Here is an 18,959-nt window from a genome sequence, read left to right on the forward strand (position 1 = left end):
TGTACTGATTTTACCACAAAATCACCCCAGAAAAAAGGTCTACAGATTCTATCTGGGCCTTGATTTCAGGAAACGTATAAAAGATTACTTTAAATGTTTGAGGAATTGAGATACATCAGGCTTCTACAAGTGATAAATGAGGCTCTTCGTGAGTGAGTGTGAAGAGCTCGCTCAAATGGTTTATGGAAAACAGATGTCTTATTTGTAGAAACACAAGCCAGCAATTCCCAGTGGCAGTTCAATTAATCGAACAAATCAAGCTCTTCAGTGATCAGTCTGGAATTGAATAAGACACTAATGAGAGTGCGAGAGTGGCACCTGAAACATGGGGTATGTGAGGAAGGTTTCCAGCATCCTCCCCTCACACGCAGCATTTGATTCGTACTGCTTCAGGAGTTTGTCAAAGTCCCGGTTCTGCTTACAGTTGGCCAGAACCTGAAGACTGTACTGGTGGTTCCTCACAAACTCCTGATAGATGTTCAGCATTGGCAGCAAGATATCAAAGAGATCCGCTAAAAAGGAGAAAACAACGTCAAAGTCATTAAAAACTGATTCTTTTATTCACAGCGGTGCTTGAAAATGCTTATCTTGGGTTTAAGATGTTGGCGGGTTTTTGTCTGGCTCTCATTGTTGCAGAAGTGTGTGTGTCTGTATACTGTGAGATAGGAGTGAGTCAGACGTCATTGACGGGTTTGATTGAGATGCTGTGCGTCAGCGGAAACAGCTTGTCCTTGATGTTAGTGTCACCCTGCAATGTGCTGTCTTTGTTGATGGGGTGTTCTGAATAGCTGCTTCTGAGTGCGGTAATTAGCTTTCTGAGAGATAAAATGTAACAATCATGACATACCTAGAACCAGTGTGGGCCAGTTTGCTATCCTCGCCTTCAATCCCTGATGGAATATTTCATGTAGAAACATGATTGTCTCACTGAGGACAAAAAAAGAGTATATATCAATACAACAAATATTTAAAATATCAATAAATCCGATTATTCCATGGCACCAGGGTCAAAGCTTAACACTCACCTTGTGCCAAAGGCGAGTAAAAATAAATCACTTACCAATAAACACAATGTTGTATTTTGGTTGCAGTTCATTTAAAATGCAGTACAAGATTTATAGAATGTTTTATTTAGGTTTAAAATAATCAACACATTTGATTGAGATGTTTCAAAAACATTAAGGACCAGTTTTACTAAGAAGGGCAAATTAGTGCGAGAGCGCATTTCAAAACAGCGCCGATAGGCGTGGAAATTTCTGCGGGTGATTAACTAATAACACGCAAATTAAAGAACACAGACGCAACATCTCATTTACATATCGACCAACACAATATACCAAGTGCAGCGCAAATTAGCGAAGTGGTAAATAAAGAATAAAGAAAGAACATACATTGAACATACACATACACAGTACATTGAAAAGAAAAGAAAAATGAAGGGCTGCAAGAAGTTTTGATAGACCTGGTATTGCGTGACTCTTAGTTGAGGGTTCCAAGCAGTCTTATATTTCCTGAAGCAAATTAAAAATAACATTGTTTGGCTTGGCTTGGCAAATGACATGTTTGGATGTGTTCTTCTGGCATTCCAAATAAATTAATATGTGTGGAAAAAATCCTCTCCCTTCTACCACGCACTTTCTGTTCTCTGCGGTGCCTCCTCTTATAGCAACAACAATTGCAGCCCTTTCAAGCGCAAAATAGTTTAAGACATGCTTTTTTGGGGTGTTAAATAATGGCGCAAATACCAGTAATCTGACGAGCGCAAACATTAGTAAATCTTGCGTGATTCATTTGAATACTCTCCTCCCATAAATTTTGCATCTGAAAGGGAAACTCCGACAAATTCATATTCAATAAGGTCAGGCGCAAAAATAACTCTGTCCACTCCCTTTTCAGCGCTAATTCGTCACTGCGCGTCTTTAGTAAATTCTGACAGTACTATTTTAACGCCAAAAGACGGTTTGCGCAGGCGCAAGCTGTTAGTAAAACTGTCCCTATGTCTGTGTTGCAGAAGGATGTGGATGAAATTGTTCAAATCATCATGCAAATAAGCTGTCACGACACTGCAGTAATTATGTGTCAACACTGACCCTGGTTGGTCTGGGTCAGAGGCTCTCTTGTATACATTTTTTTACAACCTAGGATCATTGGAAAAACTGACATTGTTCATTTCATATTTCCTGACACTTTCAAAGTGAAATGTCCAATGAGCGGCACTAAAAGTTTTATCTGAAACAAATCAATGTGAATCTGGGAACATTTTATTATGTTAGCTGTTTCATGCATTGTGGCAATTCGGAAGTGAAATGTCCAGTGAGTAGTGCTAGAAGGTTGATTATCTCTCATTCCACCAACACTAAACCTAACCAACAACAAAAGCAAATGTTAACAAAAGCAAACATGAGATAAAAATGCATTTGCTAAATCAACTATGCCATTATCTTGCTTCTACAAGTCTATGAGTTCTTTTATCGTGGCTTGTGTTTTACTAGATTTGTACATGAAGGCTCTGAATCATCTGTGCAGTACTGTACCAGGTGAGCTACAGAGCAAGTTAACTATGTCAGAAAAGCCATACATTTGAAGCTGCTTATGTGATGCAATAATTAAAATATCTTAGTTTTCACAAATCATGCACTATTGTATTGTGCAAGGAAACATGAAAAAATAAGTATTTATTAGTTGCTAATCTGTCCCTGTAATCATTACTTGTGTGAAAAGCAATAAAGTTGTTGCTGTTTTACTGCCTCTAGTGTTATTTGAGCTGAAAACTGCATTTTTGGAGGTTTGCAAAAATGTAGGCCGAGGTACAATTGTTACAGGTCACTGGTTTTCAATGCCAAAGAATCCAAACTCACGCACCTGTTAAGGAAGATGCTACTGACATCATCGTGGCTAATAGGTGGTTTCTTGGAGCTGGCGGCCATTCTGAGTGGCCTCAGGAAGCAGTTGACCAGGATGGAAAGCTGATGCACGTACTCTGTCTCAGCCTCCACCATGTTGAAGACGATCTGGTTCCTCTTCCTCATGCTCTCAGCATGAGGAGAACAGATGTAGTCCTGCACAATAATCTTCCATTTCCTTCTACACAGCCACCCTCGCATGAAGCTCTGGACCTACAGAGACAAAGTGTCTAGAATTACTATTTGTGGTCACAGTTTGATCAATGAGGGAAACAGATTAACTTCATGAACTTCTCAAACCAATGGCCCTGGTTAAATGTTTAACAAGCCCATAGGGCAGCGGTGTTTAGATGTACACATATTTCTGGCCGTGTAATGTTGAAGTTCTTTACCTTTTTTATTTTTTTAATATCAGGATCCTCCTCTTCCTGGTATACGTGGTAGGGACGCATTCTTTCCTTAGTTTTGTTCAAGGCTATAATCTTTAAGAGAGAACAAAACACAACATGACTGAGCATTACAATGTTCAAAACACTTGCGAAGGGAAATTGGTGGAGGTGACTGTCAAAACAATTGGGCCACATTGGGCCGATTGGTCGCTGTGATTATAATTTGACAAATCAGATAATGTTGAGGTATTTAACGCTCATCCTTCTCAATGAATAATCAGTGTGTCATATATGTGGATCACTGAGACCCTGTGTGGGTGCTGGCACATCAGATAACCTTCTTAACTTCCTCTCCATGGACAATTTCCTTCCTTCATTTAACAGCCTTCATCAAAAAGCTATCTCGCCAAGCCTTTATCAGCCATTTACTTTGGATGCAAATAGGCTAAATGCCCCACAGCGTATCTCCCAGTATATGCAGTCTGCAGGCACAAACCAAGACTTTAGTTTATTGAAGTGCTATTGTATACTCTAGATAACAGGTAATGGTCAAGTTTGTTGTGTTTTCTTTATTTGTTAAGTGTTTGTTTGGAATTTAAAAAATCTTTGCATATAATCTGAAGGCTTTTATCGCTAACCTGCTTTAAGTGGATAATGGTTCAGTTTCCTTATTCTAGTTTTACTGCCATCATATAACATCATTTCACAACAATAAAAATTATACTGAGTTTCTATAATAAAACAAATAATACAATCACTTACCAAAATGCAGTGTTTACACAGAATATACAGTATTTGTGAATATCTTGGCTTTATGTCATCAATACACATTTTTCTACAATATCAGGTTATGAGCCAGTAGTAGTTGGTATCTTTTTAAATTGTATCCTTATAAAATATTTATAACTCACAACAAGTTTGAATGCAGATGTTTCAGTTTAAAAAACAAAGCACTGCTTTTATGGCTTCATCATTTATTCATAAAGAATACTTCTGTTATAACCATGACAATACAGCATAAGTGTTTTTTATGGCTATTTATATTATACACCAGACCTATGTTTATATAAAGAAATAAGAGTGCAAGGAAAACAACACCATGCAATAACAACGGTAGTTAGAACGAGGATAGATAGATAGATAGATAGATAGATAGATAGATAGATAGATAGATAGATAGATAGATAGATAGATAGATAGATCCTGTCTTTTGTGAACGCTGAGTAGTAAGTGTAATCAGCCTAATTAAGAGAACATGTTTCTCGTTTCTTTGCATTGATTTATATTTTGAATCGTGTATTCACATGCCACTGACCCTGCAATATCAATGCCAATGTCAATAATGGGGCATAATTTTCATCCCCATGGCGACTGGTTCAATGGGGAGGATAATTCCCTGGTAACACAACTAGGGAACAGATAAGATGCAGAGCCTGAGAGATGCTCTGTGGCACACTGGGTTGCTGGTAACCTTAATCACAAAAAGAAATACTACAATCTGGAAAAAGTAATGTGAGAAAAGCAAATCTATGGTTGAACTCCATATCAGGATAAGTCACAAATGCTTTTAGTACACAGGACTGTTCAGTAATGGCGACATTTTTGGAGACCTGCACTGTTATTAGATTAATGGGATCTAGAGTAGTTCACTGATTCATAAAATTGGACTGCATGTTTTCGAAAACAGCCCATTAAATGGCACAGCTCAAGCATATACAGTTACCTCAGATTTAAGCCTCTCAATCTCTGTGTCTTGGTCTTCCAGTTGTGTGCGGAGCTGATTGGCTGCCACCTTCTCTGTCTCCACAATCTGCACCAGGTGGATGTACTTCTGCATAAGAACCTCACGCTCGATGATGATGTCAGAGTAGCTGAGATGAAAACAACAGGGTTACACTCAAATTTAATGAGATCTCAGAATATAAATGAAGTCATTTATGTATGCCTGGGTTCATTTAGCAGGGCTCAACAATAAAGATGTCCAGTTGAACAAACTGCTACTATCAAGCCACTGCTGAACATGTTACTAAATCTTAATTTGTTCGTGTTGATCATGTACGTGTTCGTTTGTTTTTTGTTTTTAAATAGCCTGTGTGTGTTGAACCAACTGAACTCACCAACACTTTCCAGTAAAATTGTGTTTATGAAATTGATCTGATGGATGTAAATTATAGCTTTATCATTTCCAGATATAATTTAAAATAAAAATAAAAAACTTTTTAAATGAAAATTTATGGAAAAATGTAAAAATGTTTTGAAAAATACAACATATGCATGTTTTAAAAAATTTTACACACACACACACACACACAAATGGTACACTTTGACTTTACGTATTGTCTGTGATTTATTTCCAGTTGCATTTAAGTGAACAATGTCGGCTGTTTGACTGAAGTCCAGTGTGGCCTGTCCAGATGTTCACAGGCACATCTGTTCATGGGTAACCCAATAATCTGCTAGATTCAGCCGATCTCTCCAGTGACGCAATACAAATGTACACTGCGGCTTGAGTATAAATCTGTATGAGGAGTATAAATCTCTAGAGTGTCAGCATGTGAGTGCCTTAAATCTCTGTGGGTTTGTGTGTCTGCAGAATATTAGGTGCATGTGTGTGTGTGTGTGTGTGAGTGTGTGTGTGTGCGCGTGTGTGTCTCTTTGCAGAAGTTGCTAACAACAACAAACCATTGTCATAACATCATAAATTAGTTTTTTTTTCCACTCAAACTTAAAACTGTATTTGTTTCATTGTTTAAGTGAAGCGTATAATTATCTCAATGTGACAATACTTTCACAACTATAAATAAGCCATCTGTAAGATTGATTCCCCCCAAAAGTGTAAACACTGAGGCTTTTCAAAACATTGCTATGTTTGTTTGAGCATCCCAATCAGCCTGGCTCAACCAATGACATGAGTTTGGATACATATTAAAAAATATATATTATTGTCATGGTGTCATGTCCCAAAAAAACTGATTTCAACTCAGGATCCCTGTTTCTTTTCTTTTCTGCATTTCACCTCTATTCTAGCTTGTTTCCTGATGTAGCTTTCTAATAAACCTGGCATTGTATACTATGAATTTTGTTGGCTCTGTATTGAATTGCTTATTATGTTCCTCATTTTTGGTCGCTTTAGATAAAAGCATCTGCATTAATGCAATGTAATGTATATGCTAAAAGAAAACTGTACCACTAGACCTAGTTCCTGTTTCAAAAGTATTTACATATATTTTCAGTCAATAAAGCTATTGTTAACTATTACAATATTGCCAAATACAACAACAAATAATATGGAAAATATTATTAAATAAGCTTAAAGAAAGAAAGAAAGAAAGAAAGAAAGAAAAGACATTAAGGGAAGTTAGAACAGAACAGAACAGAACAGAACAGAATAGAATAGAATAGAATGGAATGGAATGGAATAGAATAAACTTGTCCAACTTTCTACTTGGAAAAAAAAAACTAAAACCCATTTTAGAAAGGGGGAAAAAATGAAAGAAAATGAAAAATGAAAAAAAAAAGACTTGTACTTGCATAATGAACTACTAAGTTGCTAAAAAGTTTTCAAGTTGCCAAAGGTTATCTTTAAGTGATCTTGCCTAGGGCACCAAGTGAGAAAGGGCTGGTACATCTTTAAAAATAAAAAAATAAGAGATTGGTGCATGACACCCCTGGCAACAGGGTTTCCACAGTCTGAAATTACAGCTTAATATTCAGTCTTGCTCTAAGGCAGATCTGTGATACAACAAATAAAGCAGTTTAAGCTTTCTTTAGAGATTTGTCTCCTGAAGATGAGTTGTATAAAACATGACTGCAAAGTTTGATCTTAGGCTGCACGTCTGAGCACCAGGGAGAGGAGAACAACAGTGCTGTCAACTTCAGTGCGGCTTATTTGTTGCTGTGCTGCTCTGCAGTGACAGGGATAAATGCATAATGCACTTGACTTAACCCGCTCTGATATGTCTCTTTCTTATTATGATGATTTTATTCTTTCAGCCTGAGAGTAAAGCTTCTTTAGCGCTTCTAAATATTATCCTTGACTGAGCAAGATACAAAAAACAAATACACACAGTCACACTACCTGGCCTGCTGGATGGCCTCCACCCATTCATCACATTCTGACTCCTCCTCTGTCCGCAGCTCCAGAGGCTTCTGTCCATCATGCCCGAAGACGACGAGGAAATAATGCTGAAGAGATAGACAGACAGATACAAACTGAGAAGTTAGCCTCTGTGTGTGTGTGTTGAACCTTCTGAACTTCAAACTGTACTAAAGGGACTTTTCACAAATAGTGTACTTTACTGTCCTATTTTAAAGCATTACAGGCATTTTTTGTTGTAAAAATTATTTGATGCTAACTATTTCATGCTTAGTAAAATAGCTGTATGAAAAGCAGCTATTTTTAACACATCAAAATTAATTAATTGTAACCTGTCTCACTTCACGTCTTAACTTTCTCAACTGTATTCAACAATAAAATCCAAACAATGTCACCATCTTGACATAATCTGTTGAATCTATTTAATTATTTTTAATTATTACCTCATTTTATTTACCTGTTTCCCACATTTTCTTCGCAACCCTCTTACTATCTGTTTTTTGTCCGTTTGAAAAAAATATATATACAACATTCCTAAAAATTGTGACAATCATAACCACACACACAATTTGGATCCTTTTCTACAAAATGATCTAGAAATAGTCTCAGTTTTATCAAAAAATGCAGTGTTCAATGCATGTCTTAAATTAATCAACCTTGTTATTTTTTAAGAAAACATTATTTAATCATTCTATTTAATTTGTGATGCATATTGCTAGAAAAAAACAAACAAACAAGAATAACCATTTGTTAAAAAAGAAAAGCAGTTCAGACATTATTTTCTACCTTATTTGTCCAAAGCACTACAATCTAAAATATGAAGAAGAAAAAAATTACCAGCACGAGAGGCCTGCTTTTAGATACTGCTATCAGAGCACCTGCTCTGTATTAGACACAGCAAGCTTTTACTGCCAACACACAAATGCTGACAAGCATTGTGAAATAAAACAGGTACAGGGTTATGAGAGTCTGAGCACTATGCGGCTTGAGGCCATCTGCAAGGCAAATAAACACATACAGCCGCTTAACAGCAGGTGTGAGAGGAGTTGAATCAGCTATTGTCATAATGACCTGAGGGAAAATGCATGGTGTGAGCTGGTTAGCATGTGACATTCATAAGCAGCTTCACAAAGCGTAGAATAGCATATGCACTTCACTTTAAATGTATTGTTTTTTGTTGTTTCCTAGAGTTACAGTTAAGTATGGCAAGTAATGCCGAGTTCACACTGCACGATTTTCAAACTCGTCGGATCGCTGTTGTTTTCACACTGCGCGACTATCTGGGGTAGCATTCAGTCGCTGCTGTGTTCACATTGCACGATGGATCGGCGACAGGGGCTTTCACATTGCACGATTTCACAATAGGAAGAATCGCCGACAACTCTGTCTGATCCGCAAACTAAGTTTCACAACAAAACACACGCGAGAAGTGATAAGGAAATAACGCGAGAACTCGCGTGCGTCAGCCCGTTGTTCTCGAGCGAGACTGGAAGTATTAAAAAAAATATAGCCCTCAAATTGTCTGTGCGCTGATTTCCAGCTACAAAAACAAAAACAGATTATGCAGGAGGGAGATGCAGGGAACAGGGATTGTGTTCTGCAAAGAGTGGTAAATAATAATTCAGCAGTAACTGTTATGCTGATGTTGCGGCTGGTCAAGCGTTTGTGCTTGTTTCTGTATGATATAATTGTACATATTAAAATACTGATATGGTATCACCGAACTTCCCTCTGCCCTGTATCTTTGTCTCTCATTGGCTGAAGGTCTTCGTGATGTAGTTTTCAGTCAGAAATCATTGCACACAGCGTGATTGTGAATCGCCGACAGCTCCAGATATTTAGCATGCCAAATATTTCGCGGGCGTCGGCGACGTGTCGGCGATTCTCTCAGATCGCGTCTTTGGTAATTCACACTGCGACAAATTCAGACAGTCTGTGAGAGGACTTTATGTGGTAACGCTTTAGATTACAACCCACAAAGAACTACGTAGGTATACTGAATTTACAGTGTACGTTTCTGTAATTATAGTGTACATATAGAACGTATGTGTAAGTATAAGGGAACAATGTTACGTTTGGGTAATAAGGGGGTAACTACCATATATGCAACCTGCAAAGAACTGCGTAAGTAAACTGAAGTTGCTGCGTAATGTTTTTGTAATTATAGTGTAGGTATAGGGGAATAATATGCAACCTTTGGGGAATAAAGGGGTAACAACCTGTAAAATTACAAATCATTTATACTGTAAGTATTTTGAAACTAAGGGGTACCTATTCTAATATTACGTGGTATGGCCTAAACAATAATCTTATGTTTAGGAGTGATTTAGAAAGACAATATTCTTTGTATAATTTTATACTGGTATTTTATTATAGGCTTAGGTATTTTTAACCATTCTATTATTAAAGGAAACATGATGATTACTGAACAACAAAACTGGACATCTAGTGAAATGAGTTAATGAGTTTCTGCTATGATTTATAATTCACAAGTCAGCTTACCTTATGAAAGCTTATTCGTCGCTCTTAGCTGAGTCACACCAGCAAATTCACAACACCACTATCACCAAATAACTTTGCATTATATACCATCAAGGTTCAATGCAGCTTAAAACAAGCTTACCTCTTTCCAGCTGTTCGCAGAAAAAATGCATGATACAACATTTGTATTTCAGTGGATGTACACTGTGATGTTTTTATAGCAAAAAAAAAAAAAAAAAAAGGATTTAGTTTGGCCATCAAACAATTAAATTAAAACTAGTGCAATATTTTTCTCTGTAATTACTGTGCAAAAATACACTGGTTCTGTGTTTGAGCCCAACTTGTTCCTCCCTTATTCCATGTAGTTACAGGGTAAATACAACATTTACGGGCTGTAAATGAAAGTGGTGCTTGTTCCCATCTTATTCCATGTAGTTACAGGGTAAATACAACATTTGCGGGTTGTAAATTAAAGTGGTGCTTTGTTACCTCATTGTTCCATGTAGTTACAGGGTAAATACAACATTTGCATCAAATACAACAAAACTCTCCAGTTTTAAACGAACACATTCCAGTCAGTTTCAAAAATTTCTCTCCTCTTCGCTTCGATTAGTTTTCTTGTATTTTCGACACGTATTCCTGTCATGAGCACCGCAAACACAGATAGACTCGTCTCAAATGCCATTCAAGCTGTTTCCAGTTCCCGATCAGCACATTCACTGCTCCAGTTTTAAACGAACACATTTTCAAGGTTGTCCCTCGTCTGCGCTTTGATCATTTTTTTTCCTATTTTCCACACGTTTCCATCAGCACTGCAGAAACGGATTTCGTCGCACACAGAACCATTCGCATTTGAACCTCCACATTCCTTTTGCCAGGGTTACTTTTATTACTGATATCAACACAAATTGGGTCAAATCAAGTCAGCTTCCTAATGCAACAGTCTCAACCGAGCGTTTGGATTGAAACAATAACCTAGCGTGTTTAAAAAGTAGGCCTACACAGTGTACGTTTTTGCTAAATCGCTGAGAAGGGTCTAACTGCAGAACCGCAGAACCCTATGACGTCACAGCAGTCTGAGGACAGCAGCGCCAGGCCAGCAGTCTGAGGCCGGAAGTGGGCGGAGCTATTTTATCCAAATACGCATTGCTCAGCATGATTACAAATGATTTTTACAACAGTTCAATAAGCAATAAGTTAATTAACAGACTTACATTTTAGACAGCCTGATTTTGCTCAATTTCGCCAACAAAAATAATTACAAACAGCCAGAGCACTGTTTTGTGTCTCTAATCAACATGACGCGTTTCGTCCTGATTGAATCAACCGTTAAATTAATCGGTTCAATCGCAATGACTCACTTATTAACAGTGACTTGCTGCCACCTGCTGGTGGTTTTAATCTCACATTTAAAGTATCTTTTAATTTTTTTATTAATTTCAAACATCAGTTGTTCACGTTTTGTGTTTAAAATATCAAAACATTATTTATGCATTTGTAACTGCAGGTTAAAGCATTACATGGCCCTCAGAGCTGCATTAAACAGAGTGTAAAAGCAAAACTTCTGTGTTTCCTCTGCAAAAAGAAAAAAGAAAAAGCCCATTAAAGGTAAAATCTATTTAAATGAATTTAAACTTATTGGAAAAGATTAATCTGCTACATGACAATAGGCTACATCAACTTGAATACTTCAAACCAGAGCTATTTTTGTTTAATGCTGCCAAGAAGACACCCCAGAAGATGGGTCAAGTATAGCTCCATCATTGTTCAAAGTAAAAAAATTGTTTTAATAAATAAAGATTTTGTAAAAATCAAGGAAATTTCTCTGGCATTTCTTTCTTTTTGCTGTATCAAAAACAAAACGAACCGTGACACCACTGTATCGTATCGAACCGGACTGTGAATTTTGTGAACCGTTACACCCCTACACACACACACACCTCGTGTATCCCCTTGTTAAGTATTTTTAACCTCTTAAGACCCTGTGGCATCATATGAGGACATTATATTTTAGTGAATTTCTCTGAAACTATACATGTCACAGTTTTAAGCCTGTCCAGTACAGAGCACATTCAGGGCTTTTCAGAGATACCAAATGATTGGATGTTTCACCATGACCACTCCCTCTCCTTGGCCTTCAAAAATGTCTGAAATTATACTGAACAAAATTATAAACACAACACTTTTGTTTTTGCCCCCATTTTTCATGAGCTGAACTCAAAGATCTATGTACACAAAAGGCCTATTTCTCTCAAATATTGTTCACAAATCTGTCTAAATCTGTGTTAGTGAGCACTTCTCCTTTGCTAAGATAATCCATCCACCTCACAGGTGTGGCATATCAAGATGCTGATTAGACAGCATGATTATTGCACAGGTGTGCCTTAGGCTGGCCACAATAAAAGGCCACTCTAAAATGTGCAGTTTTATTGTATTGGGGGGGTCCGGGGGGGTCCGAAAACCAGTCAGTATCTGGTGTGACCACCATTTGCCTCACGCAATGCAACACATCTCCTTCGCATAGAGTTGATCAGGTTGTTGATTGTGGCCTGTGGAATGTTGGTCCACTCCTCTTCAATGGCTGTGCGGAGTTGCTGGATATTGGCAGGAACTGGAACACGCTGTCTTATACACCGATCCAGAGCATCCCAAACATGCTCAATGGGTGACATGTCCGGTGAGTATGCTAGCTATGCAAGAACTGGGATGTTTTCAGCTTCCAGGAATTGTGTACAGATCCTTGCAACATGGGGCCGTGCATTATCATGCTGCAACATGAGGTGATGGTCATGGATGAATGGCACAACAATGAGCCTCAGGATCTCGTCACGGTATCTCTGTGCATTCAAAATGCCATCAATAAAATGCACCTGTGTTCGTTGTCCATAACATACGCCTGCCCATACCATAACCCCACCGCCACCATGGGCCACTTGATCCACAATGTTGACATCAGCAAACCGCTCACCCACACAACGCCGTACACGCTGTCTGCCATCTGCCCTGTACAGTGAAAACCGGGATTCATCCGTGAAGAGAACACCTCTCCAAAGTGCCAGACGCCATCGAATGTGAGCATTTGCCCACTCAAGTCGGTTACGACGACGAACTGCAGTCAGGTCGAGACCCCGATTTCTGACAGTTTGTGCAGAAATTCTTTGGTTATGCAAACCGATTGTTGCAGCAGCTGTCCGGTGGCTGGTCTCAGACGATCTTGGAGGTGAAGATGCTGGATGTGGAGGTCCTGGGCTGGTGTGGTTACACGTGGTCTGCGGTTGTGAGGCTGGTTGGATGTACTGCCAAATTCTCTGAAACGCCTTTGGAGACGGCTTACGGTAGAGAAATGAAGATTCAATTCACGGGCAACAGCTCTGGTGGACATTCCTGCAGTCAGCATGCCAAATGCACGCTCCCTCAAAACTTGCGACATCTGTGCTGTGTGATAAAACTGCACATTTTAGAGTGGCCTTTTATTGTGGCCAGCCTAAGGCACACCTGTGCAATAATCATGCTGTCTAATCAGCATCTTGATATGCCACACCTGTGAGGTGGATGGATTATCTCGGCAAAGGAGAAGTGCTCACTAACACAGATTTAGACAGATTTGTGAACAATATTTGAGAGAAATAGGCCTTTTGTGTACATAGAAAAAGTCTTAGACCTTTGAGTTCAGCTCATGAAAAATGGGGGCAAAAACAAAAGTGTTGCGTTTATAATTTTGTTCAGTGTAATTTAGTGACACTCTTATGGAAATATGATAATATTTTGTAATTATCATTTAAATCTGTCTAATTTTTAAACTGTGTGCCATAAATCAACATCTCAGGAAAATGTTATGGGGTTTCAAATCAAAATATGGCTTTCTGTTACGAAACAGGATGTTGATTTCATACATGTCCTCATATGAGGACACTGGGACTAAAAGCATGTTTATTACGCAATTTGGGAGACATAACAAATGAATAGGGAAAGAAATTATATTTCAATATTCTATGAAATTTTATATTGTGTCTTATATTTATATTATAGTTATATTATATTTTATATTTATATTGTGTCAATTATTACTCCCATTATTACAATTATTTTTTCATTACATGTTGCCCCAAAAACATTAATATGCAAATTAGATCTAGTTTATAGATGCATTGTATATAATGAGAAAACCCATTATGGCCATTTTACACACATTTTGCAGTTTGGTAAAAAAAACAAAAACAAGAAATCTTGAAAACTAAAAGTGTATTGGTGATTTAAAAAAATCAATTGTTTTTGCCTATGTATGTTCATTTATGTATTTTTATTTTTTTAAAGAATTTGAGTCCTGGTGTCCTCTACCGAGGACAAAGCATATCTTATGATATAAGATGATATCAGCGATTTATATACTGTATATATATATATATATATATATATATATTTTTTTTTTTTACATTATTTGTAATGCTCTAAACAATGTAAAGACTTTTTTCTCAGGTCTTAAGAGGCTAAAGTCAAAAGTGTATCATCTTGTTTGTTATGTCTTAACTTAATACTGAACACAAAGAATAAAACACAAATTAAAACAAAGCTTAAGCATTTGAACACTTTATTTGAAATAAAATGTATATTTTTACTCAACCATTTCAGAATGAACCATTTTTTCACAATTACACAATTCTACACAGGACTGATTGAAGCAAGCAAATTCAGATCCATCAAACCCAAAAATCAAAACACAAAATATACTAAATTTTAATAAAATGGAAAAAAATAAATACAAAAAAAAAGAAGAAGTCTATCCTTAATTTGGAAGCGAAAGGCTAAAGCTCTTTGGCCAGTTGTCGATCATCATCTGTTTCAGACTGTGAAAGCTGAAGAAGGACTTTTTCCTGTTCTTTCCTCTTTCAATTTTAGAAAGCACGGCTCTTCCACTAAACCTTTGAAGACTTTTAGTTGTTGCAAAGCCATCTGGCTGCAGTGCAGACAGGGGCCTTCTGTTATCTGTGGCTTCTTCTTGAGAGAAGTGTACAAATGTTTCCTGTGAAAAAGTTAATTTATAGTCAAATGACCAGGAGAGAGAGAGATGGATAAAGAGATACCTTTTAACTGCAAAATTCTCTAACAGGATAAATCATATTTGTATGATTTATGCACATGGAGGTGAAAAATATAATGTTAACAGATCATCAATTGGAATCAAGTCCATATATGCCTCCCCAATAAATGAATAAATATGTACAGTGTAAACACCACTTTTAACCCCATGTAAAGAAACATTTCACAGTTGTAATGGGGGTTAGCACCACTTTAACTTGGTGTAAGGAAAGCCTACTTCAGAGAAGGGTTTCTACAGCTTTAGCATTGTTAACCCTTTATCAATAGACAGACAACCAATTGCCTGCCTCATATTCAAGTGCTTTGGACAGTCACTGCAAAAATAAGCACTGCATAAAAACAGTAAATTAAATTCAGCATTTGACAGGATGTCAAAAATGTCAAATGCTGACAGAAAACACAACAGCCAGGGTCAAATAGAGACTGTATATTTCTTTATAATCTAAAAAGTACATCCAGGATAAACTTGATAGTAAAGTCAGCTGTATGTAATATGAGGATGTGCAGTGCTTGGGCATTTTTGTATGTGCATATAAGGATGTTTACCTGGGGTTTAGTAATGTACAATGTAAACAGCAGCATATATAAAAACCCAGGATTAATTGTCAACCCCAGGTAAATTATATTCTGTGTGAAACATGAAGCAAGATAAACCAGTATTCAGTTTACCTGGGGTTTACATTCACCCAGTGTTAACTATTTCATGTGTGAAAAGCCCTCATGTTTTTCACTCTAATGAAAAGAGAAGTTGATATTTCTCAACTTTCCCTTTCTTTTTCTTACCATCAACATGAAGACCCCGCAATCAATAGAACCAGCCAGCTCTTGTGGACATTCTAAAACTAAAGAATATTATTAAGCTATAACATCACACCATCTGTATAAGTAGAATATGAAAGCCTTACAAAACTAACCTTGTTTTCAGTCAGCTTCCATTGTATGATTCTGCTTGTCAATTTACTGCAACAAAATCAAACAGATTTTTTATTTTTATTTATAACCATAAAGAAAATTGCATAAGATTCACTGTTTCACTGTTCTAAAGCAAAAATTACCACTGACAACGCAAAAACAACTTTTTAAATTCATAATATAAAACAAACATGCAGAATAGTATGCAAATGAACATCGATGAACAGCAAACCTTGAACTGCAAACATAATATCCATATTTGTTAATACATACCGCTGTTAGGTTGTGTGTTTTGCCAAATTGTGCAGGCAAACTACAATTTCCAAAAAGACTACTATTAAATACCATTTCTTGCCACTGTATATTAACAAATAACTCACAAAGTTCATACCTCTATGGACATCTGCCTTAGGTGTGCATTAAACCTGTGCTGTCTGGTCCTTTTTAGAACACTGGGCAGTGGAAATTGTTGCAACAACTTTTTCCAAGTAAAGCTGAGTATCTCTGAACCGTAATATGCCTGTATAAATAAAAATAAATCTGCATAAAATATTGGTCAGCATCAGAAAATGTAACCACTGAAATAAAATACAGTGCCAAGTTAACGATCCATAACAAAGTGAGACGATCAAGTTTTAAAATATCAACAGATGCAATAACGCACTTCATCACACAGCACATTTACAAAAAATTTACTAGAGACATGTTCTGTATAAATTGCTTAAAGGCATAAAATAAAGGAATTTGATCGATTAAATACCTTTTCACCGTGTTCTTATCCGCCATTATTGTTTCTCTGCCCACTTCCGGCGTCAGACTGCTGGCCTGGCGCTGCTGTCCACAGAATGCTGTGATGCAATGGTTCTGCGGTTCTGCAGTTGGTTATTATTGAAATCGCTTGCAAATATAAGATTGTTGTATAGCCTACATACCACGTTATATTAGAATAGGTACCACTTAGTTTCAAAATACTTACAGTAGAAATAATTTGTAATTTTACAGGTTATTACTTCACATATTATTCCCTTATACTTACACGGAGGTACTGAATATGTACACTATAATTACAAAAAAGTTACACTGTAAATTCTGTTTACTTATGCAGTACGTTGCGGGTTGTAATCTAAAGCATTACCCTTTATATATTTGTGTACCCTTTATATATTCTTGTACATCCAATTATAAATAACGTCATCAAAATTAAAAGCAACTAGCTATTTGTTTATATACAGCAGAATGCGTTTCTGCGCTTTACAGTCATGTGGGGTGGGGGGTCTCTCCTCAACCACCACCAGTGTGCAGCATCCACAAACTTAAGCATTACTAACCACAGCCTGACATGTATTTTTTTAAAAGGAATTGTGGCTTGGCCTTTTTCAAACAGTGAAAATCACATGCGAATAAAAAAAAACAACAACACTCTAGCAGCATTTAACTGACACTGAGAGCAAGCAATCACAGTCTAAATGCAAGAAAGCTGATCATTTCCATCCCTTGGTGCCTGAATTAGTATACAAATAAGTCTAAAATATATAAATAATTTGAACTAGTTTATATAATTTCATAAGGCATCGTTATGCATATAAATGCAATCTGCTAATTCAAAGGCTTAGGGGTCAGAAAGAACATATTGCATTCTTTTGTGTATCTGATGTTTGCATTTATTTCACATCTGCAGCACACTAAGGAAACAAGCGACTTCAACTGGTCATGCAACAGTAAACACAGCTCCATTCATTACTCTTTGAGTCATCGCTAGACTCGCGATGAGACAAAATGCAGCGCAAACATTTGAGTCAGTTTGTGACAGCCATGTACTGTACATGTCACAGATAGAAAGAACTGTTTGTGTGTACAGATGTGCATATGCTTCCAGTACATGTATGCGCACATATATCACGAAACTGCAGTTGAAGTCAAGTTCAAGGGATTAAGCGTTCAGTGTTTTCTAGCACAGACAGGCATGAGAGGCCTTATGTAACCCTCCCTAGATCTATTTACAGTCTCTCAGGCTGGCTGCCTCTCTGGACGTCCTCCTGCACTGTTCTCTGGGCGTTTAAGTTGCATGTAAACAGAAGGATAAAATCAGCACCAGGCATTCCTACATACACAAAACCACCTCTACGCTCTCAGAAGAAAAGGTACAAAACTGTCACTGGGGTGGTACCCTACTAATATGTACACTTTAGGTACTAATATGCACTAATATATTGCTAATATATAAGGTAAAGTTTGTACCTTTTTTCTAGGAGTGTATGTAAGCTATTGGTAAACCTAGCAGAACCTACTTAAAGGGATAGCTAGTTCACCATTAAAAATAAAAATTCTGTCATCATTTACTGACCCTCAGGTTGTTCCAAACCTGTTTCTTTCTTTCTTTCTTTCTTTCTTTTACTACAGTTGCCAGTGGCATTATTTTCAGTATGGGGGAAAAAACGCTATGGAAGTCAATTGCTACCAGCTGTTTGGTCGGCAACATTCTTCAAAATATCATCTTTTGTTTTTAACAGAAGAAAGTAACTACAGGTTTGGAACAACATTAGGGTAAGTAAATGATGACAAAATGTTTATTTTTTGGGTGAACTATTCCTTTAAATATCAAAATTCATCTGCAGGATCCAGCAGATCTTCTACAACCAGCCACTGTTAGAAATGATGGTAATGTAAAACTTTACAATAAGGTCTCATTAACATTAGTCAAAGGGATAGTTCACTAAAAAATGAAAATTCAGTGCTTGAAATAAAGCTGCTCTTATTTTTCAATGATGACAGTGTTAATAATTTTAATTAACTGTATAAATTATAGACCCGTTTTAAAAAACCTTTTTAAAAACATTTTCAATGAGGAGTAAACTAATAGCCTAATCTTTTATTATCCTCACAGCGCGTCAGTTATGCGGTGATGCACTATGAAATTATTGCGGGGGAAATTAATTGTAATTCAATAATAAAAGTAACCTAATAATAATAATAGGCCTAATAATAAGAAAAATGTAACAGGTCTACCTTAATTGTAAATGCCAAATCCTCTTATTATTGACAATATTTGATGCTTTTGACAATATTTCTGGCTATTGTTGA

General features: G+C 36.9%; 1 protein-coding gene across 9 annotated transcripts in view; it reads right to left on the minus strand.

Moving 5' to 3' along the window:
• rasgrf2b (Ras protein-specific guanine nucleotide-releasing factor 2b) overlaps positions 1-18,959 on the minus strand; it is a 71,651-nt gene that overhangs the window by 31,736 nt on the left and 20,956 nt on the right. For 8 of the 9 annotated variants that reach the window (XM_058776358.1, XM_058776359.1, XM_058776357.1 and 5 more), the window contains exons 2-7: positions 7,371-7,477; positions 5,016-5,163; positions 3,296-3,385; positions 2,863-3,116; positions 848-927; positions 319-512 (exon numbers count right to left, since the gene is read on the minus strand). In XM_058776358.1, the coding sequence (XP_058632341.1) occupies positions 319-512; positions 848-927; positions 2,863-3,116; positions 3,296-3,385; positions 5,016-5,163; positions 7,371-7,477 (873 nt within the window). Of the gene's footprint in view, positions 1-318; positions 513-847; positions 928-2,862; positions 3,117-3,295; positions 3,386-5,015; positions 5,164-7,370; positions 7,478-8,225; positions 9,239-18,959 lie in introns of those variants that run through there. The other variant, XM_058776361.1, reaches the window with a different exon arrangement.

Source organism: Onychostoma macrolepis, chromosome 05 (assembly GCF_012432095.1).
Source record: "Onychostoma macrolepis isolate SWU-2019 chromosome 05, ASM1243209v1, whole genome shotgun sequence".
NCBI lineage: Eukaryota > Metazoa > Chordata > Actinopteri > Cypriniformes > Cyprinidae > Onychostoma > Onychostoma macrolepis.